At 42.0% G+C, this 19481-nt stretch overlaps 1 protein-coding gene across 1 annotated transcript in view; it reads right to left on the reverse strand.

The window, feature by feature from the left end:
• Positions 1 to 558: 558 nt before the first annotated feature.
• Positions 559 to 19481, reverse strand: part of cfap61 (cilia and flagella associated protein 61) — a 46147-nt gene continuing 27224 nt past the window's right edge. The window contains exons 16-24 of the mRNA XM_085373146.1: positions 18697 to 18789; positions 17249 to 17417; positions 14773 to 14944; positions 7454 to 7746; positions 6181 to 6508; positions 4218 to 4300; positions 3558 to 3823; positions 1448 to 1535; positions 559 to 684 (exon numbers count right to left, since the gene is read on the reverse strand). Of these exons, the coding sequence (XP_085229272.1) occupies positions 559 to 684; positions 1448 to 1535; positions 3558 to 3823; positions 4218 to 4300; positions 6181 to 6508; positions 7454 to 7746; positions 14773 to 14944; positions 17249 to 17417; positions 18697 to 18789 (1618 nt within the window). The remainder of the gene's footprint in view (positions 685 to 1447; positions 1536 to 3557; positions 3824 to 4217; positions 4301 to 6180; positions 6509 to 7453; positions 7747 to 14772; positions 14945 to 17248; positions 17418 to 18696; positions 18790 to 19481) is intronic.

Genomic DNA, 19481 nt, shown 5'->3' on the forward strand with positions numbered 1-19481 from the left:
CAGATGTCCACACAAGAAAAATGAATGCAAGCATTAATTTAATGGTAATAGCGTTAAAAGTTAGCCAGAACTCTTACACAAAGAAAGTTTTACTGGATTAGACCACTCTCTCTCTCTATCTCTGAAAACAATTAAAATAACATTTATTTGATGGAAAATTTTTGGATTATATTGATTAATCGAAGCAATCTAAGAAAACACATATTTTTTAACCATTTGATGGAAAACAAATCAGTAGTGTTAATCAGTGTTTTGGTGTGAGTAATCCAGTTTGGAGACGCTGACTGTCTGTTTGCTTTCTCTGAACATAACAGGACTAAAAAATGTCATGTGACTCCTGACTGTGTTTTTGTGCTGAGCTGCTGATTTTAAAAATTTCTCCAGGACTCTAAAGATCTGATATAATAATATATTTACACATAGCAGACACAGTGTCTCCACAGCGTTCCTGAGCCAGCTCAAATGATTGGAGGTATCCAGTGACACATACACAATATAAACCAGTTACCACACCTCAAACAGAGTCTGATTTGTTTTAGTATTTTAACAGGCGTGAGGTCAGAGCTGGCCCGGGCAGGCGAACATGGGCAGCAGGTTTCGGTTGTAACTCAGATACTTCACAGCACTGCTCCTCAGAGCCGCTCGACTGTCCTCGTCTTTCAATTGGTCTGGAGGGCAGAGGTCCTGCAGAGACACACAGGTGGAGAGTAAAATCTCAGCACTGCACTGAGAGAGCTTCTTTTTTTCCACAGACCAGCAGGTTCTGATCGGTGCCCGACTCAAAGTGTGCCGGAGAACTCTAAGCTCGCGCTGAAGGTGTGATCGCTGTGGAGAACTGATGTGAGGAGACATGTAACTGACTCCATCCAACCGAGTACTTAATGCTTCATTCACTAAATTTTACTTCTACAGCACATTTAAAATCAAAGTATTTTACACTAAAATAAAATAAACAGGTTCCTAAAAAAGACACTACAATCTGTCTGAGGACATCTGGGATGTCTTTCCGGGGTTTCAGTGTAACAACAGCAAAGGCACAAGCTCGCTCTGACTGCTGGATGATCAGGAGTGACTGAAGAGCAGATCTTAATGATTTTATTCAGACAAAAGAAAGAAAGACTCACCCGAGCTCTGACCAAAACACTGGATGAACGTCTCAATAGAGAAAACATCCCTGATGTTACCACACAGAACTTTTAAGAAGTTTAAAACATGCTTCAGTCTGGAAATTTGCAGGAAAACATGAACGACTGTTTCACATGGACAGCAATAACAATCTGATTTCAGCCGGCAGGGCAGCAGGACGTGGAAGTTCCTGCCTCAGTCTCAAAATTCTTCACCTTCACAAAGGCCACGTGCAAAGATTTAACCGTGCATCGTAACCAATACAGTTTAACCCTCAGAGGGGCATAAGTGTGATGTAGGAGATGAGAAGTGGAGCACCAACCTTGAGTTTGAGGGTCTGCTGAAGCTCCTGCTCTAAATCGGAGAATCTGTCGTGGAAAACGGCCAAACAGCTGCTCTGTGTGAAGAAACTGGAGAGAAAACCTTTACATCAGTGCTTCGGTTCAGCACCAACAACCAGAGGTTTTAAGGGAAAAGGGTGCACCCGAGTTATAACATTGACAATAACAACTGTTTCAAATCTAGATTATGTCAGAAGCTTAAATCAGAATCTGATTCCATTGCCCTGCATCTATATAATGTAGAGGTTAATTTCCACCACTGGAAACTTTCTTTGTGTGAACCGACTGTTTACATAAAAGCTCAGTGAAGCTTTGAAATAAAAACACACACACGCACACTTCCAGAAGCTTCCCTAAGTGTGTCGGCTGAATAAGCCTCAGCCGCCACACGGTCAATCAATTATCTTAACGGCTCCTGATGCTCCGTCAGCCTCCACAATGACTTTACGAGTCAGCTGACTGAGCAGCATGATGGGGAATCGGCCTCTGTGGTTGCGAGGCTCCAGCTTTGTCTCGTCCTGGACCGACCACAAAGACAGATTGGGGAGCTGCATAAACAGATTAGGAGGTGGTGGTGGTGGGGGGACAATAGCCCTCCATGTCTGGGGGTCATTTGTGTTGAAACCTCAGAAGCAGGTCACCCACTGCTTGACAAATACCTACTCACTGGATAGTCATGCCAACAAACACACACACACACACAAAGTGAGAGGACAAAGGCAGCGGAGGCCCGAATCTTCCTCGTGTGTTGAAGTGATCGGTCAGCGGTTACATGACGTCAAAGCGGCTTGTTTCTGTGCAGAACTCAGTTATGAAAACATCTGTTTTTACACAGCTGTCCACCTGCCGTCTGCCTCGTTTCAGTGCCAAAAATCACACATCAAAAAGTGAAAAACAGCAGCGTGAGTTCTTCTGCAGTCACTTACATGCATACCTGAAATTATACTCCTGCAGAGGGCTGGACAAAATAACAGAAATGCTGTATAAAAAACACAATAACCATGTAGGAAACACCAATCTGCCGAAGCTGCTTTATTATTCTCTTGACGACATACTGAAACCAGACATCGGGTTCTTCACCAAACTGCTCATTTCTGCCAGTCTAATCAGAGTGTGGGATGTTTTGCCGTTTATTCGCCTGCTGCTGCATCAGTCCTGACAAAGACTCGAGCAAAAACATTGGACAAAAGATCGGATTTTTATTTTTGTCCTTGTGAGGATTTGTTTTTACAGTGCGAGTGACTGATTATGCTCCCTCGAATATGTTTATGCACTATACTTAAAAAGTATAAGCATGAGAGTTAAAGAACAACCGTGGTTTGCTAAAAGACATCGGCAGCAGAATGTAAATGACCTTCGAGGATAGTGGTGTTTGTTTGGAGGAGGAAATATTTCTTCTTCACTTAAAGATAACAAATACTCGAAGAGCTCTCGCTTTTGGTTTGACCTCCACCTGCTGTCATGTAGATAATCCCAGCAGCCTTGCTGTTACCACAGTATTACTAAAGCTGCAAAAAGAACTTCAAACTAACAAAGTTTCACGTGTAAGCAGGAAAAGAAATGAAGTTTTGAAAGGTTAAACAGGCTTCAAACCTGAGGGCTGAAAATGAAAATACAGAAAACTGCAGTTCCTCTAATGACCACTAGAGGCTGGCTCCAAACACGAGTCAGTCTAGGTTTCCAGTAGAAATTGGGTATGCGTTTACTGCCTGATGTAAAACACCTCTGGTGTTGGTTCTGTTGGGGCCTTTTTAGCCATTTTAATAGAATCTTAAAATGACATAATATGACTTTCTGTTTTGCCAGACCACCCAGGGAGGTTGTGATTTAGTTTAGTGTGTGTGTGTGTGTGTGTGTGTGTGTGTGTGTGTGTGTGTGTGTGTGTGTGTGTGTGTGTATACATAAGTGTAGATTTTTGGGGGAGGTGCACAAATCCTGGTGAAAAATGATTTGGGGGTTTGTTTTTATATAAATTCAATTAAAACTGACCTGCTATGCTTTTACTTATTCAATATATATTTCATGCTAGCGTGTATACAAATAATATGGGCAGATGTTCAGTAAAACAGTATTTGTCAGTGTTTGTCCCACCTGTACAGATCAGGGATCAGGCCCTGCTGGTAGCAGCTCAGCAGCTGGCCCAGCAGCTGCTGATGTTTCATGTAGAGACTCAGGTAATTGGAGACGGGGAGAGGCTTCAGGGACAAGCAGGTGAGCGTCTCCACAAGCTCATAGCAGTCAAGATGCAAGCAGAAGTAGTCGCCTCTCTCCGGCTGTCCCGTCACAATTGCTCTGTCCTGTAACTTTGGATGGAGGAACACGAGCACTGATCTCTGGTTCCAAGTTATAATGCAAATCTTCAAAAGCAAATCAAAATACTTGAATAGTCAATTAAAAATAATATCAACTAAAAACACTAGAAGATGATTAATAATCTGAAAAACAAAAGTCGATTAACGGCCACATTAATTTTTAATCAATAAAAAAAGAAAAAAGTGTGTTGTATTCAATACCACAATTCAATTCAATTTTATTTATATAGCGCCAAATTACAAAAATAGTCGCCCCCATTTAACAGGAAGAAACCTGTTGCTTTCTTGTTTCATTTTGCTTTTCGGTTTTAAGTTGAAATAACATCAGAACATGTTGTGTTAATCAGGAATTAAATTTCTTAATAAATATAATCATTCCCAGGTTACATGTTTGACATGAAACACCCAGAGATTGAACTCCTGGGCAGTGAGTGCTTACCTGCTTAACTTTAGGGCCTGTCAGGTCTGTTGGAGATGGTTTGGTCACATGCAGGTAGTGATATCCTCCAGGAAGCTTACCACCTGAGGAGAGAGCAAAACACATGACACACGTTAAGATATTTCCAGATATTTATTTATTACCCCGTTATTCCATGAGTATTACCAAGCTGTTATAACAGTATAAAGTACTCACAATACCTCAGCTTTACCTCAGAGAACTTCTGATGCACATTTTATAATACGAGCATTTAATCAGAAAATTGTTTGCGGGATAAATATTATTTATAATCTAACAAACCAACACTTAGAAAACACTGCAGTGAAAAGCCTGTGGTCTTATCAGCGGGAGATATCTCAGTAAGATTCGCTTCAGTGCTGAAAAATTCTGTGGCTTCGAAAATTGGACAGCAGCAAAAACATCATAACAGGCATTTCACTGTTAGCATCCACCCACTGAGGAAAACACAACTGAGACAATGAACTCAGATAACAGCCGCTGATATGGCGTCTGTGCTCTCCCTGAACGCTGAGATCCCTTTGAAAAGTTCACGTGTGTTTCATCTCTCTGAGGAGGGCGAAGCAGAGAGGCTGTCGTGTTTATGTAACCCGCCGAGTGGCCTTGGTCGCTCGGTGAATGCGCTGCGGCACAATGCGGCATTGTCACGGCAGCTATAATTCGAGTGTCCGCCACAATAACATCGGCGCTGGGTGGGTGGGTGAAAGATTGGAAAATGTTTCACAAACACATAATGAAAAACATTCTGGCGGTACGAATTCTCTCAGATAAAAGCAGGCGACAACAGGCGTGGACAGGAGGAAGGACAGCGAGGAGAACGTCGAGCTGAAGCGACAAACCCTGAAAGTATATGCAAAGCTGAGATCTGCCCATGAATGTGAAGGAATTTTAAGATGGGTCAGCTCTTCTGGGCCCACTGAGAAACCAGTTCAGTTGTAGTTTCCCAAGAAGATTCATTTCCATAATAAATAAACAGGGTCAGACCGGCAGAGCTGGCTCCTGTTGGGAACCAATAAACGAAACCACAAAAGTGAGAATTTTAACGTCACATCGTCAAGGGACGTGTTACCGATGAAAGTCTTTGAAAAGTATATATATATATATATATATATATATATATATATATATATATATATATGACTCCCTTGGGCTTCCATCCTCCACTGTGTGGAAGGTCCCTGATCAGAAGTCCACCAAAAAATATGAGTTACTGGCTGTAGCTCAGGCAGGTAGAGCAGGTCAGCTACTGATCGGAAGGTTGATGGCTCGATTCCTGGCTTCTCACTAGTCTACATGCCAAATATCCTTGGCCAAGATACTAAACTTTGGAGGGGGCAGGGATAGCTCAGTATGTGGAGTGATCGGAAGATCGGGGGTTCGAATCCACAGAACGGTTACCCTGAGGTACCCCTGAGCAAGGTACCGTCCCTACACACCGATCCCCGGTGCGCCTGCTTATTGGCTCCCCATTGGGTGAATGGGTCAAATTCAGAGAGAGTAATTTTGCCACGGGGGTCAAAAAAGTATACATTATTATTATTACTGCAGATTGAAATAAATCTTTTGCTGTTGTTAACTCTTCTCAATTCAAGACTAATTTGATCCATTCTGATTATTTTCAGCCCCATATTTTTACTTTTACTCACCTTTGCATGTTTCATGGCTGAAAATAATCCTCCAAAATTATTCTGCCTTTAAGGCAATTCCCTTAACCCTCTCAGGCTCATATTAAGTTTTTGTTGCTAATGCACAAAAGAATACCTGCAGTGGTACTTCTGAGTAAAAAAACTTATAAAATATGTATGTGGGGTAATCAGGTTGTTAGCTTTTAACTGTTGCAAATCTGCAAAGCCTGCCTTGAGAGGGTTAAGCTAAAGCTAAGGCTAAAGCTACTGCTTTCTGAAATTATCCATCAATCAAAACTAAACCTTGGTTCTAATCAGACCTTGAATCTTGGCCTGCTTGTACAGCAGTATCAGACGATCTGTTTCAGGTGGAGGCGCCTCAGCAGGCTCCACGGTTGGATCAAACAGGGGCAGCATCATGGCTGCCAGGTCCTGGCCCACTTCCTTGGAGTTAAAGTTGGCATGTGTCCACTCATCTATGTAGTAACGGCGGGAGAATTTGGTGAGAGGCCCGGCAGCCCAAATGGACGAATTGGTGGTTCTGAAGCTGGAGTTTATGACAAGCCTGCCATCAAATACCAGGAAGGACTTGTTGAAGCTGTTGAAAGCGTCGTAGTCGACTCCTTTATTGGAGAGGTTGATGAACACCTGAAAGGACAAAAAGAGCCATCGAGTTTCGAGGTGGAATCTTTATTGGATTCACACTTTACACGATCCAACATCTACCTGATGTTTTTACCTTTCTTCGTTTATGTATATATATCTGATAAATATGAGCTACAGACGGGGAACAAACTGGGGGCAAGTCTTTGTAAGAACAGAGGAGTCGACCCCTGCTGGCCACTACAAAGAATGCAGGTTAAAAGCCACAGCTTCACTTTGAAGCACACCCATTTTTTTAACATATTCAGTCTGTGCTTGAAATTAAACTTCCCAAATTAAGATGATAAATATAAGATGGCTCTCGAGTGGTGAGGCTTTCAGGAAACTAAATACTGACACAGATAATTATTCATCCTGAAGTCCACAAGCTGCTCAGAGTCAAGAGGCCTGAATGATGAAGCTGCGATTACAAACCCACGATAAAACAAACTCATAATATGTTCTTTGAAAAAACAAAACTCTGGAGGTGGAATAAAATTGTCATTTATTAAACTTATAGGTACTTTGGGGTTTTGCATTCATTGTTTTCCTAAATACTTGTGTGTCTGTCTTCCACAGCATGTGAAATACACACAGACTAATGACAACAGGGCCTTGCACACAGCAGAATTTTAACAAGAAAATTCAACACAAACCCAGAAGCAGAATCATCTTCTTTCTGAGACAATGGAAGTCATGGAAATGGGAAACACACCAACATCATTTTGTGCTTGACAAACACAGTTTGCTTCCAGGAGGGAAATTAACATCCAACCAAGAGCCACAATCTGGAGAATTCAGCCGCTCAAGCTTTTCCAGCTCTACCAGCCACCTTGGCCAGTAACCCACCATTGTTTGGATATCATTTCTTTTTGTAAGAATTAATAACCCGTCTGGATAAGCACTGAAAGCATCCGGTGGATTTTGAAAGCATCAGAAATTCTGACTTACTCCACACTGCAGATGGAGAGGCTCTGCATCAGTGGTAAACGATGCCGATGTGAGCGTGTCGGGTTGTTTGCCATTGTTAAACTGGGCCAGCACACAGTTACGGTGGATCTGGACCATGGCGTTCTCCATGGCCATCGCCGCGGCTTTTTCTACAGATGAGTCCAAGAAGCTGGAGACGCCTGGCACAGGAGGCAAGAGGACAAGATGGATACGAGATCCACGAATGCCGAGGCTCAGCAGAGTCTCTACGGTGGTGTAGATGTCGATGTTGTTTCCGTAGACGATGGCGTTATCTGAGAAGACGCAAAGAAGGAAAGGTTTCATAGTGAGAGTTCACTCACAAACTCCTATGTCAAGTTTGGCAGAAAAGAGAATTCCTCTTAAAAAAACATACATAAACATTCATTGTTTATGTGAGGTGGTTAATGGTTAAAAGTTACTGGTTAAAGTTACTAAGCCGCATGATACACCTGCATAAATATGAGTACTTGGCCTGTTTTCCTACGTGAACTTTGGACGGCTTCAAGACAGTCAGGTCGGGATGTTTTTAACACATGTAGCACACAGGAGGAAATAACCAACTTCACAAATACTCACATGATGCAGTAAAAGCACCAAAATATTGGTCAGTATTTTTATTGAAAACTGTGTGAGTCAATCCAAAGTGCAAAAAGGACCAACAGAGAAGGCAGTGCAAATGACTGTAAGAGAAACACAAAACATGATGATGACCAAATCATGAAAATCACATAAAAGAGAAATATAATGAACTGATAATATAAAAATAACAAAATAAACAAACACAGAATTAGAGAAAAATAAAAGAATAAAACAAAAATCATTGTTGAAATGTTGACAGTGGACTTGGGCATGAAGTGGACTTCACTTAGACGGCAATAACAGTAACAGAAGAAGCCCGATCAACTTCTATTTCTATGCAAGAGGTTGGACTTGGAGGGAGAATATGATGTTAACATATTGTGGAGCAGATCTACGGCAGGCTTTAAAAACAAACAGGGATAAACAACTGAGAGGTTATAAAAATATGGAAAAGTTTTTCTATGTCCTTAAACTGTCTCAGCGATGGTTTAAACGATAAAAAGCTGCTCTTCACGACATGACAGACCTCACTGTTAAAAGGCAAGAAACTATCCATAAAACACACACTAGCTGCTGTATTCACACTCAGCAAAACGTTACCTACAAAGTTTTATATTACTGCAACATTTATTGAGAGCTTATAGTGGAGCACAGTTGTTACCTTCCACTCTGAAATCGGTGAAAAATCAGCCGCTGTCCCTTCATTAATGAGAGACATGAAACGTGATGCATGAGAGGACTCAGATCCAAACAAAAAACTGCAGTAACAGCTTTCTGAAAACAAAAAATGAATTTACATGCATTTTTCTCCATATAGGAGCTCTTGTATGTTTTTCTGATTGTGAGCACAACAGATGTTATTGTCCAAAGATACAATACAAATGATCTCTCTTTTTCAAACCAATGTTTTCCAGTCTACAGACAATAGCTCAGTCTGCTCAGGTTTTACAAACGGCCTTGGAAACGAAGGGAAAAGCTACACATTGTTCTACAAGAGGCCCTCGGCTTGCTGAACTCTGAACCACAGATACACAAGGACAAATGAGAGCATCTGAATGAGTTTTCCTTGTACTTCAGCTCCTCGTGCTTTGCTGTTTGTAATGGACAGCACCTCGACCGCAGGACCTTCATTCCAAAGGTCCGACAGACAAAGAGAGCACAAACTGAAATTTTATATGTGCGTGAATTCATGGCGAATCACGTAAACAGAGTATTCCTAGTTATACTAAAACTAAGCTAACAGTGAAAAATCCTTTCATTAAAATAACAATACAATTGTTTTGAAAAGAGAGAACATGTGCTTACAAAATATTTTTTTTTGGGGGGGGGGGGGGGGGGGGGGGGGCATTTATATGATTATCTTTAATTTGCAAATATGTTTTTGCAAATGTAACAAATAAATAACAGATCAAAACAACTGCCTGCTGTCCAGTGAGCCTGTGACTGTGTGGATGGACTCAAACTAAGCTAAGACCTCTCAGAGAGTGGACCTGACCAGTGAATTATGTGATATGGAAATACAACCTTAGAAGGCATCGAGTTAACCGATGCCTTCCAAATCATGTTCAGTTGAATACTCTTACAGTTTTTGTTCCTGTTTCATGCAGGTCACCGGTGAAAATATAATTTAATTACAGAAGTTACATTTTTTTTAAAAAGGGAGCAAAAGTAACAAGTAACAGCCCTGATGTGTGAAAAAAGGCTGGAAATACAAAAAACCTGAACTACAGCAAACCATAAAAGCACTTTGATCAATAAATATTGGTCATAATCTTGACTTACATCTCGATAAAATCAGATTTTATTACAGAAGCGTGATGTTTTGCGTTCAGCTCTGGCTTTACCAGCCTATTGCTGAAAAATCAAAGCTTATCAGCAGGTTATGGCGTGAAATAAAAAACACAATGTTAATTAACATTTACATGATCTGTGTGACTTGTCAGTTTTGTTGATGGTTTCAGTGAACGGTGGAATGATGCGTCAGTATGAATTATGGGATGTTATTATCTCCTTTCCTGTCATGAAAGATGGTTCAGCTGCAGGAGGTAATAAAGGAAGCACAGAAGCACCTTTCCTTAGTAATAACAGAATTCAAACAGCTCTTATTGTGGCTGCCACACCTCTGGGTCACTTCACTCAGTCAGGAACCATCCAAAGGCTATTCAACTGCACCTGGACTGTGAAGAAAAACAGCTAATGCTACTGTGTGTTATCTGGGGTAGCTTTTTTTTCCATCATCTCTCTCTGTTATTAAACCAAAGTAAGGTCACATTGACCCAGCGGTCTTAGCTAATTATAGGCCAGTCTACTCTTGAAAGAGTAGTTGTAAAGCTCTACCTGAAACCTGACTGAAACTCTTTAAATAAGCCATTCCTCTGCAGAAGATCAGAGCTCATCACAGTACAGAAACAGCTTTAGTCAACGTTACAATCTTCTTATGGCCTCTGACAGTGGACCCATATCTTTGCTTGTCCTGCTAGACCTTTGCAGCGTTCGATACTATTGACCATAATATCCTATTAGAACGATTATAGCATGCTGTAGGTATTACAGGTATTGCACTGCAGTGGTTTGTATATCTATCTTATTGATCCCAATTTGTTCATGTAAATGGAGAGTCCTCTTCACACACTAAGATTAATTATGAGTTCCACAGGGTTCAGTGCTAGGACCAATTCTGTTGACATTATACATGCTTCCCTTAGGCAATATCATCAGCAGACATAGCATACATTTTCACTGCTATGCAGATGACACCCAACTTTATCTATACATCAGACCTTCCCAAAGTGTGGGGCCCACCCCCTGGGGGGGGGGGGGGGGGGGGGGGGGGGGCGCAGAGCCATTGCAGGGGGGGCGCGGTATGAAAAGGAAAAAAAAAATGCTTGGACACTGCTAGCATCATTGACGGGTTTTTGTCAGGGCTCCCACACAAACACAAAGCAGGAGATGAAGCATCGCTGACTATTTTTTCAAACCAACTTCATTCTAAGCCAAAGACTAGAAAATATGGTGAAGCATATCTGCCCTTTGGTGTCACCTGCGCAAGTGCAGAGGTAGGTCTCCCCTGCATCGGGAGCACGCACCGGGCTCTCCAAATCACGGACAAATAGTATCCCACATTCTTGATTTTTAGTTCACAAACACTTCTTGTAATGACTAACTACTCCTGACATTTTGGAGATGTTAGCTCTTTATACAGTGAAGTTACAGCGGGATACAAATAATATCAGGCTGATCCTGCCACGATTTGTTCCCTCGGTTCAAATCACGGACAAACAGCATCCAACAGTTGTTTATGTTTTTAAACCCATTTTGCACAGAGAGGCATTTTTTGAAAAATGTATTGATAGCAATGTTGAATATTATTACAGGGAAAAACAACTACAAGTAAAATAATCACACCGTGAGCCTCCCTCTGCCTTTCTAAATGGAGAGACAGTAACTACGTGTGTAAGTGTGTAAAACCTGCAGATAGTCAGATTAACAGTATTGTGTCTCTATCTGCCATTCTGCAATTCATCTCATGTAAACAATAACGTGGCGCACAGCGTGACGTGAAAAAAGGCACATACCTTTAACATTGCGTGACGAACTCTGTATTCCTCATCCACACGTAAACACAAAAAATCTCCGTTTTCGGTGATTCGAAAAGCCGTTTACGTGTGGACGAAACAGTTGCATTTTCAAAAATTGTCATGATTCGTTGTGTGGCAGGCAGGAGAAGGACCCAAGATGCAGACTCACAGACACGGGGATAAACTTAAAGATCACAGTTTTAATGCTGGCTTAAAGGTGAAACACAAAACAGTACTGAACTAAACTGGAAAAACTAAACATGAGATGTACCAGGAACCACGGGGAGAGTAACACACAACATGAGGGAGAACGCGACGCCGAACAGAGGAAGACGCAGACAGAAATACACAGAGGGTTAACGAGGAAAGTGGGAACACACGGGGAACACAGCTGACACAGATAACCATAACGAGACAGGGCGGGGTGAACATAACACTGACGGGAGACGGGCAGAGTCAAACAGGAAGTACACAGAGGTTCAGACAGGAGGAGAGAGCACGGGGAGAACACAGACATAACAGGCTGGGGAAAACATGGAATAAAACACGAAAGGGGACAAGGGCTCATGAATACATAGAGGGGCACACAGGGGGTGAGAGTCACAAAGGGAAAGCACACAGGGAACAACATAACAGGGCAACTCAGGAAGCAGAACCTAAACAGGGAACTGAATACAAAAATACAAGAGAACTAAGAATACTGGGCCAACACGGCCCAGGACCATGACATCAATACCCGTGCAGGTGTGGACGTAGCGCAAAACAGCTAGTAGTTTATTTTATTACACCTGTAATTTAGGGGGGACATTTTTCTTGTAAAACAAAGGGGGTCTAGCAAAGTTTTGGAACCACTGCTATACATTTTCTGATTTTAAATTCAGATAAAACTGAGGTTATTGTACTTGGCCCTATAAAATCTTAGTGTCTTACCAGACACTTAATCTAGATGGCATTACCTTGGCCTCCAGTAACACTGTGAGGAATCTTGGAGTCATTTTGACCAGGATATGTCCTTCAATGCACATATTAAACACATATGTAGGACTGCTTTCTTCCATTTGTATAATATCTCTAAAATTAGAAATAGCCTGTCTCAGAGTCACGCTGAAAGACTAGTTCATACATTAATTACTTCTAGCTCGGACTACTGTAATTCATTATTATCAGGATGTCCTAAAAACTCCCTGAAAAGCCTTCAGTTAATCAAAAATGCTGCAGCAAGAGTACTGACAGGGACTAGAATGCATATTTCTCTTCTCTATATTGGTTTCTCTTCATTGGCTTCCTGTTAAATAAAGAATCAGATTGCTGGGGTTATCTTTGTATTACTGTTGAATCTTTATCTAACAATATAAAGTGCCTCAAGGTGACTGTTTTTGTGATTATATTTATATATTTATATATATTCATATTATTATATTGCAATATAATTAAAACTGAATTGAAGTTGCTACATTTAATCTGCTTTTAGTATAATCTGAGGCAAGTTCAGAAATGCCTTTCTTGTCTAGTTTTATCAGCACAGGAGGAGTTGAAGGCTTTCACGGGCTGCTGTTCATGGCCTCTGTCCATGGTACTGAATGAGAGCTGCGGTAAGATGAGTTAGATTTATATAAGCCATGATCACATGCTACAAATATCATTGCTATTGACGGTAAAGAGCTTACACAACACAGTAGTTTGTTTTGGAAAACTACCACATACTCTGACCATCTCACACAAATACACAAACAAAATGCAGCTAGGAGTGGTTGGGAGTGTTTTATTAGCTGAGCTCCTTTGGTTGCTATGATACACGATATCCACAAAAGTAAAGTGTTGCATGAACTCCACTCCACCTGACTGCTGCTTAACTGTTACACCCACAGGGAAACAAAATGCCACTTTAATCATGATCTTCCGTATAATTACTCTGGTAGTTTGGGGATTTAATTTTGCTACAGGCAGTACTAACGTCTCCTCCATTGTTGCTTAGCAGTCAATGGTTGGACAGTATAGTTTTTGTCTTGCCCCTCCTAAACTGTGATTGGACAGCTGGGTTTTCCCAGAAGGTCAAAAATTTTCAACTCTCGGTGACCATAAACATTTTTAAAAAATTAAAACTTTCCCTGCTTCTGAGAAAAAACACAAAACAACACAAAACACACTGTAAACAGACCCTCATTCCTAAAACATCGATTAGTATGCACAAAAAATAGATCCCGTTAAATGCAGTCTTTCCTTCTCATTGGATGTGTTTTTCCTAATTTTGTGAACACACTAATACGTTCAGTTAGCATGTCAGCTTTAGGATTTCTGTCATTGCACATGTTCATATGGCTTCATGAATTCATCATATGTTGTTTTGTTACTTGGAAACAGAGGAAACATTATATTTAATAGCTTACAGCTGCACATGCTCATTTCGTAAATATTAATTGTCATGTCCATGCAGGACACATTAGTTATATAAACAACTGTCCCTGCTGACATCTTTGTGAAGTGCTAATAATCTCTGTGTTGGTGGAAATGAACAGAGCATGTTATATTAAAAATGATACTTGCATGAACATTGCTGGAGCAGGGTAATAAAATGTTTAAAGATCAACTGTAATGTTTTTGTTTTTTCTATTTTTGTTGGATTTGTGGCAAATCAGAGAAACTTCCCTACACTCGAAGGCTGAGATTTACATACACTCTTTGTTTTCCTTCTGTTGTTATTATTAAAATATGGAAATAAACAAGGTATCTGCAAAGGTCTGTCTCTGCAATTTGCATGTATTAATGGTTTTCCTTTATGACTGGAATCAGCTAATTAGTATGTATAAAAGCCTCACTCTAGATCACTGCACAATTCCTTCAGAGAGCAGATTAATTTTGCTTAATGACACTGTGCATTTTCCCTGCTCTGAAAAGCCCGGCTCTCAGAAAGTGATATGATAATGGAAAATGGATGGAAGAGGCCGACCTGATTCACGGAGATGAAAGATTTCTCTGCAGCTAATTAGCTGCTAATTATACCGGGGCACTTCAGCAGCGACTGGCTGAGTAATGACATACTACTACAGATTAATTTTAGGTGTTCTCTCTGTGTGTGTGTGTGTGTGTGTGTGTGTGTGTGTGTGTGTGTGTGTGTGTGTGTAGGCGAGGCTTTCCATTTACCCTCCAGCTCCAAAAAGTTGGCACAGAGCCAGCGGCGAGCAGCCATGCAGTCGTGGAGGTCGTTGAGGGTGAAGAGGTTGGAGGGCACGGGCCCAGTGTATCTGCTGTGAGTGGAGTGCAGCTGGCTGTTTGTGACAGGCTGGCTCACATCTACACCAGTGGGACACGGTACCTACACACACACACACACACACACACACACACACAAAACAAATTAAATTCATTTCTTTAACTTCTTACATTTCAGTCATGCAATATCAAACAGTTAAAAGGAGACATCATGAAAGGAATGCTGTGCGTCACCATTATGTACAAAGTGTCCTTCAGCATGGACAAAAATCATATAACAAGACAGTGTGACAGACCTGCTGTCGTGGTCCGAGGGTGTGGGGATGTTCGTAAGCTTTGGTTCTTTTATATTTATTGATTTGGATCACTGTTTTGATTTTATTCTCATGCTGACAATGTTTTTTATTTTTTGTGAGCTTCAAATGAAATTATTGAGTTCTGGTCCCTGTTTTTCATTCCATTGTTGTATTAATCTCCCCAGTCTGTTCTCTCTCCTCTCTCATGTATGTGCCTTCTCGGTTAAACTTTCCCTGTTTATTCTGTTTTTTTTTTTTGTTTTTTTGGGGGGTTTTTTGTGTCCCGTTTGGATCTTTAGCCATCAGAATTGTTGTCTTAAGGCCAAGAAAGATGCCAAGCGGATTTATTTTACCAAGTGGATCATCATGGCCTTGCCATATTGGTCCATTTGATTGACCTTTATTATAATTATGAATTTATTTTATTTTCAGTTGCTACAAATGGGACAGACATGACTGGGGGATAGGACAGGGAGAAAGAATGAAAGAAAGAGAGGGAGAGAAAGAAAACCAAAGGGGAGAAGAGACGGTGAGAAGGGGGGGAAGAAAAAAAAAACAAACAAACAAAAAAAACAAAACACCTGGGTCACCTGTATGGAGAAAAAAAACAGAAGAGAAAGCAAACAACAAAGAGCAACATAATAAAAAAAACGGCACCATCACAATAAACTAGCTAGCAGTAGATATCAGTAGATACTAAGTAATAAGCGATATTGTGCAGCACGCAAGATAGACAGCGCACAATGTGCTTTGAGGCAGCAGCCAAGAAAGCTGTAGTTCGCATCTGTGAACACCCGTGTGTACACCTGTGTGCATACCTGTGTGGATCAGCATGCTTGCATTCCAAAGGTTTCTCCATGTAACGATCTGCTAGGGAGTGTGGGGGGGCCACAGCCCCGTCCTCCAGGGCGTGAAGCAGGTATGGAGGAGATCAAAACTCCAGACATCCAGAGGCCCCCAGAACACAAGAGACCAAGGAAGACCAACAGAGGGGCAGCCGCGCCACTGTCCCAGTAAGAGCTGAGGAGAGTCCCAGATGAGGGCTCACTCAGCAGCCGCGGAGCAGAAGCCAGGGGGAGTTGCAGTGACGCACCCGTGAGCTCCGCCGGCAGCCAGCTGTGCCTGAGTGACCGAGCCCCAGGCCGAGAGGCCGGGGCACCCCACCTCCGAAGTGGCCCGAGCGAGCCCCAGGCTCCAGGCCCCGATAAGCGGCCGCCAAGGAGTGAGCCGGTGTGTACCCGGACGCCCACCCCCAGGCACAAAGAACCACCAACGCACCGACACCTGAGGGAGTCCGCCACTGGCAGGGGAAGTGGTGGTGGGTGGAGATAGGCCTCCAAACCTTGGAGGGCCTGAGATGTCCCCAGAGACGTGGCGTCTGATACCCAACCTGACATATAGACACAGTCCCTGTTTATTCTGTCTTTTGTATGTTTCCTGTTTTACTTTGACAGTTGGCTTTTTCTTGTGTGTTGTCTATGATTTTAATTCCTGTCTTTTCCTGCCCATTTCTTAGCCTCAGGTCAGAAACAAACATTTTGTTGTTATTTCACCTGTCTAAGTGCTGCAGCTGTGTCCTCTGTGTCAGCTTTAAAGAGCTATAAATAGCTTTTTTTCTCCTCTTAAAGTTAGAACTAAATTATAATGCCAAAGGAACATCGGCGACACAAGGATGTCATATTATGTTGTTGTTTTTTGTAACTCAGGTATGGCTCGAGTGTAGTCTGTGAATCCTGTTGATGCTTAAGCAAAAAAAAAAAAACCTACTGAAAACACTCATTGAGCACTTTATTAGGGACACCTCTGCTATCTAATGCAGGGAAATACAACTGTTTTATGATTAAAAACACTTCTCTACAGCTCATGCTTCAATTTTTGTTGAATTTATAAAAAAAGTTGATCATTCTGATTCATGGTTATTAGTGTGTGTGTAGTGGGGGCGGTGCAGGTGGATGTGACTGCATTGTAATGAGATGTTTTCTGCTATTTTCTCTAACCAAACAGCACACATAAGTCGGAAATATTTTTCACCCAGTTCACACTGCAGCAACAGCTCTGCTGTCAGAGGAAAGACTTTTTACAACTCACATTAAAAGAACCAATCATCTCACCCGATACTGCAGGCCAGTACAGAGGATGAGGTGGTCGTAGGGCACCTTCTCCCCACTGGACAAGAGGACGTATTTGGACTTCCTTCTGATGCCCACCAACTTCCCCGTCACCACTCTGATGAAGGAACGCACTGGGATCTGGGCCAAGTCTCTGCTGCTGTAGGCATGACTGCATGAAGATGAGAAGAAGAAACTTAAACTAATAGAATTATATTGATGCTAATTTTCTAATACAAGCCTCCACAATGATGATGATGCACTTTCAGTTAGAAATCTGTATTTCTAATATGCACTGACAATGTCAGTGTCTGTCATCATTTGTTGGCCGGTCTCTGGCACAGAATTCGGCTCAATTTAAAAAGAAATGTGTACAAATGTTCTTAATGTTTGTGGAAATCACGGTTGAAAATCACCACTGAAAGTATTCTGACTGGCTGCATCACCACTTGGTGTGGCAGCTGTAATGGTCTGGACCACAAAGCTCTGCAGAGGGTGGTGAGATCAGCACAGCGCATCATCAGGACTGAACTGCCAGCCATGCCGAATCTCTACAGACAGTGCTGCATGAGGAAGACACAGCGGATCCTCTCTGATCCCAGCCACCCCAGACACAGACCTTTCACACTCCTGCCGTCCGGCAGGCGGTTCAGGAGCATCCAGACCCACACTACCAGACACAGGGACAGTTTTTACCCACAAGCCATCAGACTTTTGAACTGCTGACATTCCATACACAACACTACACACTCACTACAATAACAGGACTCTGCACACTGTCACTTCAACAAATGCTACTTAAATGCTCACTGCACAACTTTGTACAACCTGCAGATACTCTTGCACAAACTTGTAAATACCAACTTGTCTTAAATGTAAATACCAACTAAATTCTCTAATATTTAATACTTTTTACCTCTCCTTTTTATTGTTATTATTATTATTATTGTTATTGTTATTGTTATTATTATTATTATTTTATTACTACCACTGCTATTTTCTGTTATTTTCTTCTCAATATAACTGCACACTCTCTATATGCTCATGTAAAGCTGAGGAGCACGAGCCAAAGAATTTCATTATGGATAAATGTGGCTACAGTGTTTATCTGTACATGACAATAAAACTTGAAACTTGGAAACGTGTACAAGAATCTGCAAATGTGTCTGATTCATTAATGTGAAAGAGGTTGCCTCACATAGTGGCAAATAACATTGCTTTTAAAGTTTCTTTCATAATATTCTGAAATAATAATAATGTCATGTTGCGTTTACATTTTTCCTTCTAAAACACTGTTTTTAACTGAGTTTAATTACACTTAAAATAATCACACACTCTGGTGCTTTTCCAGCTGTCTGATGGTATGTCGATATATATCCAACATGTTTGGGAATGCGAGATGGCACAACAAGGTTTTCCATTTTCATGTGCATGTTGTTCTGTTCACTCACCTTGTGGACAGAAATCCAGCGTCCTTGCGGTTGTAGTCGCCGGGGAAACCGTGTGTTGAAATGAGGGTCAGGCTGTTGAACCTCAGGTGAGGGCTGTGAGAGAACAAACAGCAGCGAAAAGCATATATATATATATATATAAAAAAAACACCCAGCACGCCCCTGCGGGCGGTTTATCCTTCAAGCTCGGGTCCTCTACCAGAGGCCTGGGAGCTTGAGGGTCCTGCGCAGTATCTTAGCTGTTCCCAGGACTGCGCTCTTCTGGACAGAGATCTCCGATGTTGTTCCCGGGATCTGCTGGAGCCACTCGCCTAGCTTGGGAGTCACCGCACCTAGTGCTCCGATTACCACGGGGACCACCGTTACCTTCACCCTCCACATCCTCTCGAGCTCTTCTCTGAGCCCTTGGTATTTCTCCAGCTTCTCGTGTTCCTTCTTCCTGATATTGCTGTCATTCGGAACCGCTACATCGATCACTACGGCCGTCTTCTTCTGTTTATCTACCACCACTATGTCCGGTTGGTTAGCCACCACCATTTTGTCCGTCTGTATCTGGAAGTCCCACAGGATCTTAGCTCGGTCATTCTCCACCACCCTTGGGGGCATCTCCCATTTTGACCTCGGGACTTCCAGGTTATACTCGGCACAGATGTTCCTGTACACTATGCCGGCCACTTGGTTATGGCGTTCCATGTATGCCTTGCCTGCTAGCATCTTGCACCCTGCTGTTATGTGCTGGATTGTCTCTGGGGCATCTTTACACAGCCTGCACCTGGGGTCTTGCC

The sequence above is a fragment of the Diplotaxodon limnothrissa genome, linkage group LG15 (assembly GCF_057381915.1).
Source record: "Diplotaxodon limnothrissa isolate DT_005_m linkage group LG15, D_limnothrissa_male_GT1.1, whole genome shotgun sequence".
Classification (NCBI taxonomy): Eukaryota; Metazoa; Chordata; class Actinopteri; order Cichliformes; family Cichlidae; genus Diplotaxodon; species Diplotaxodon limnothrissa.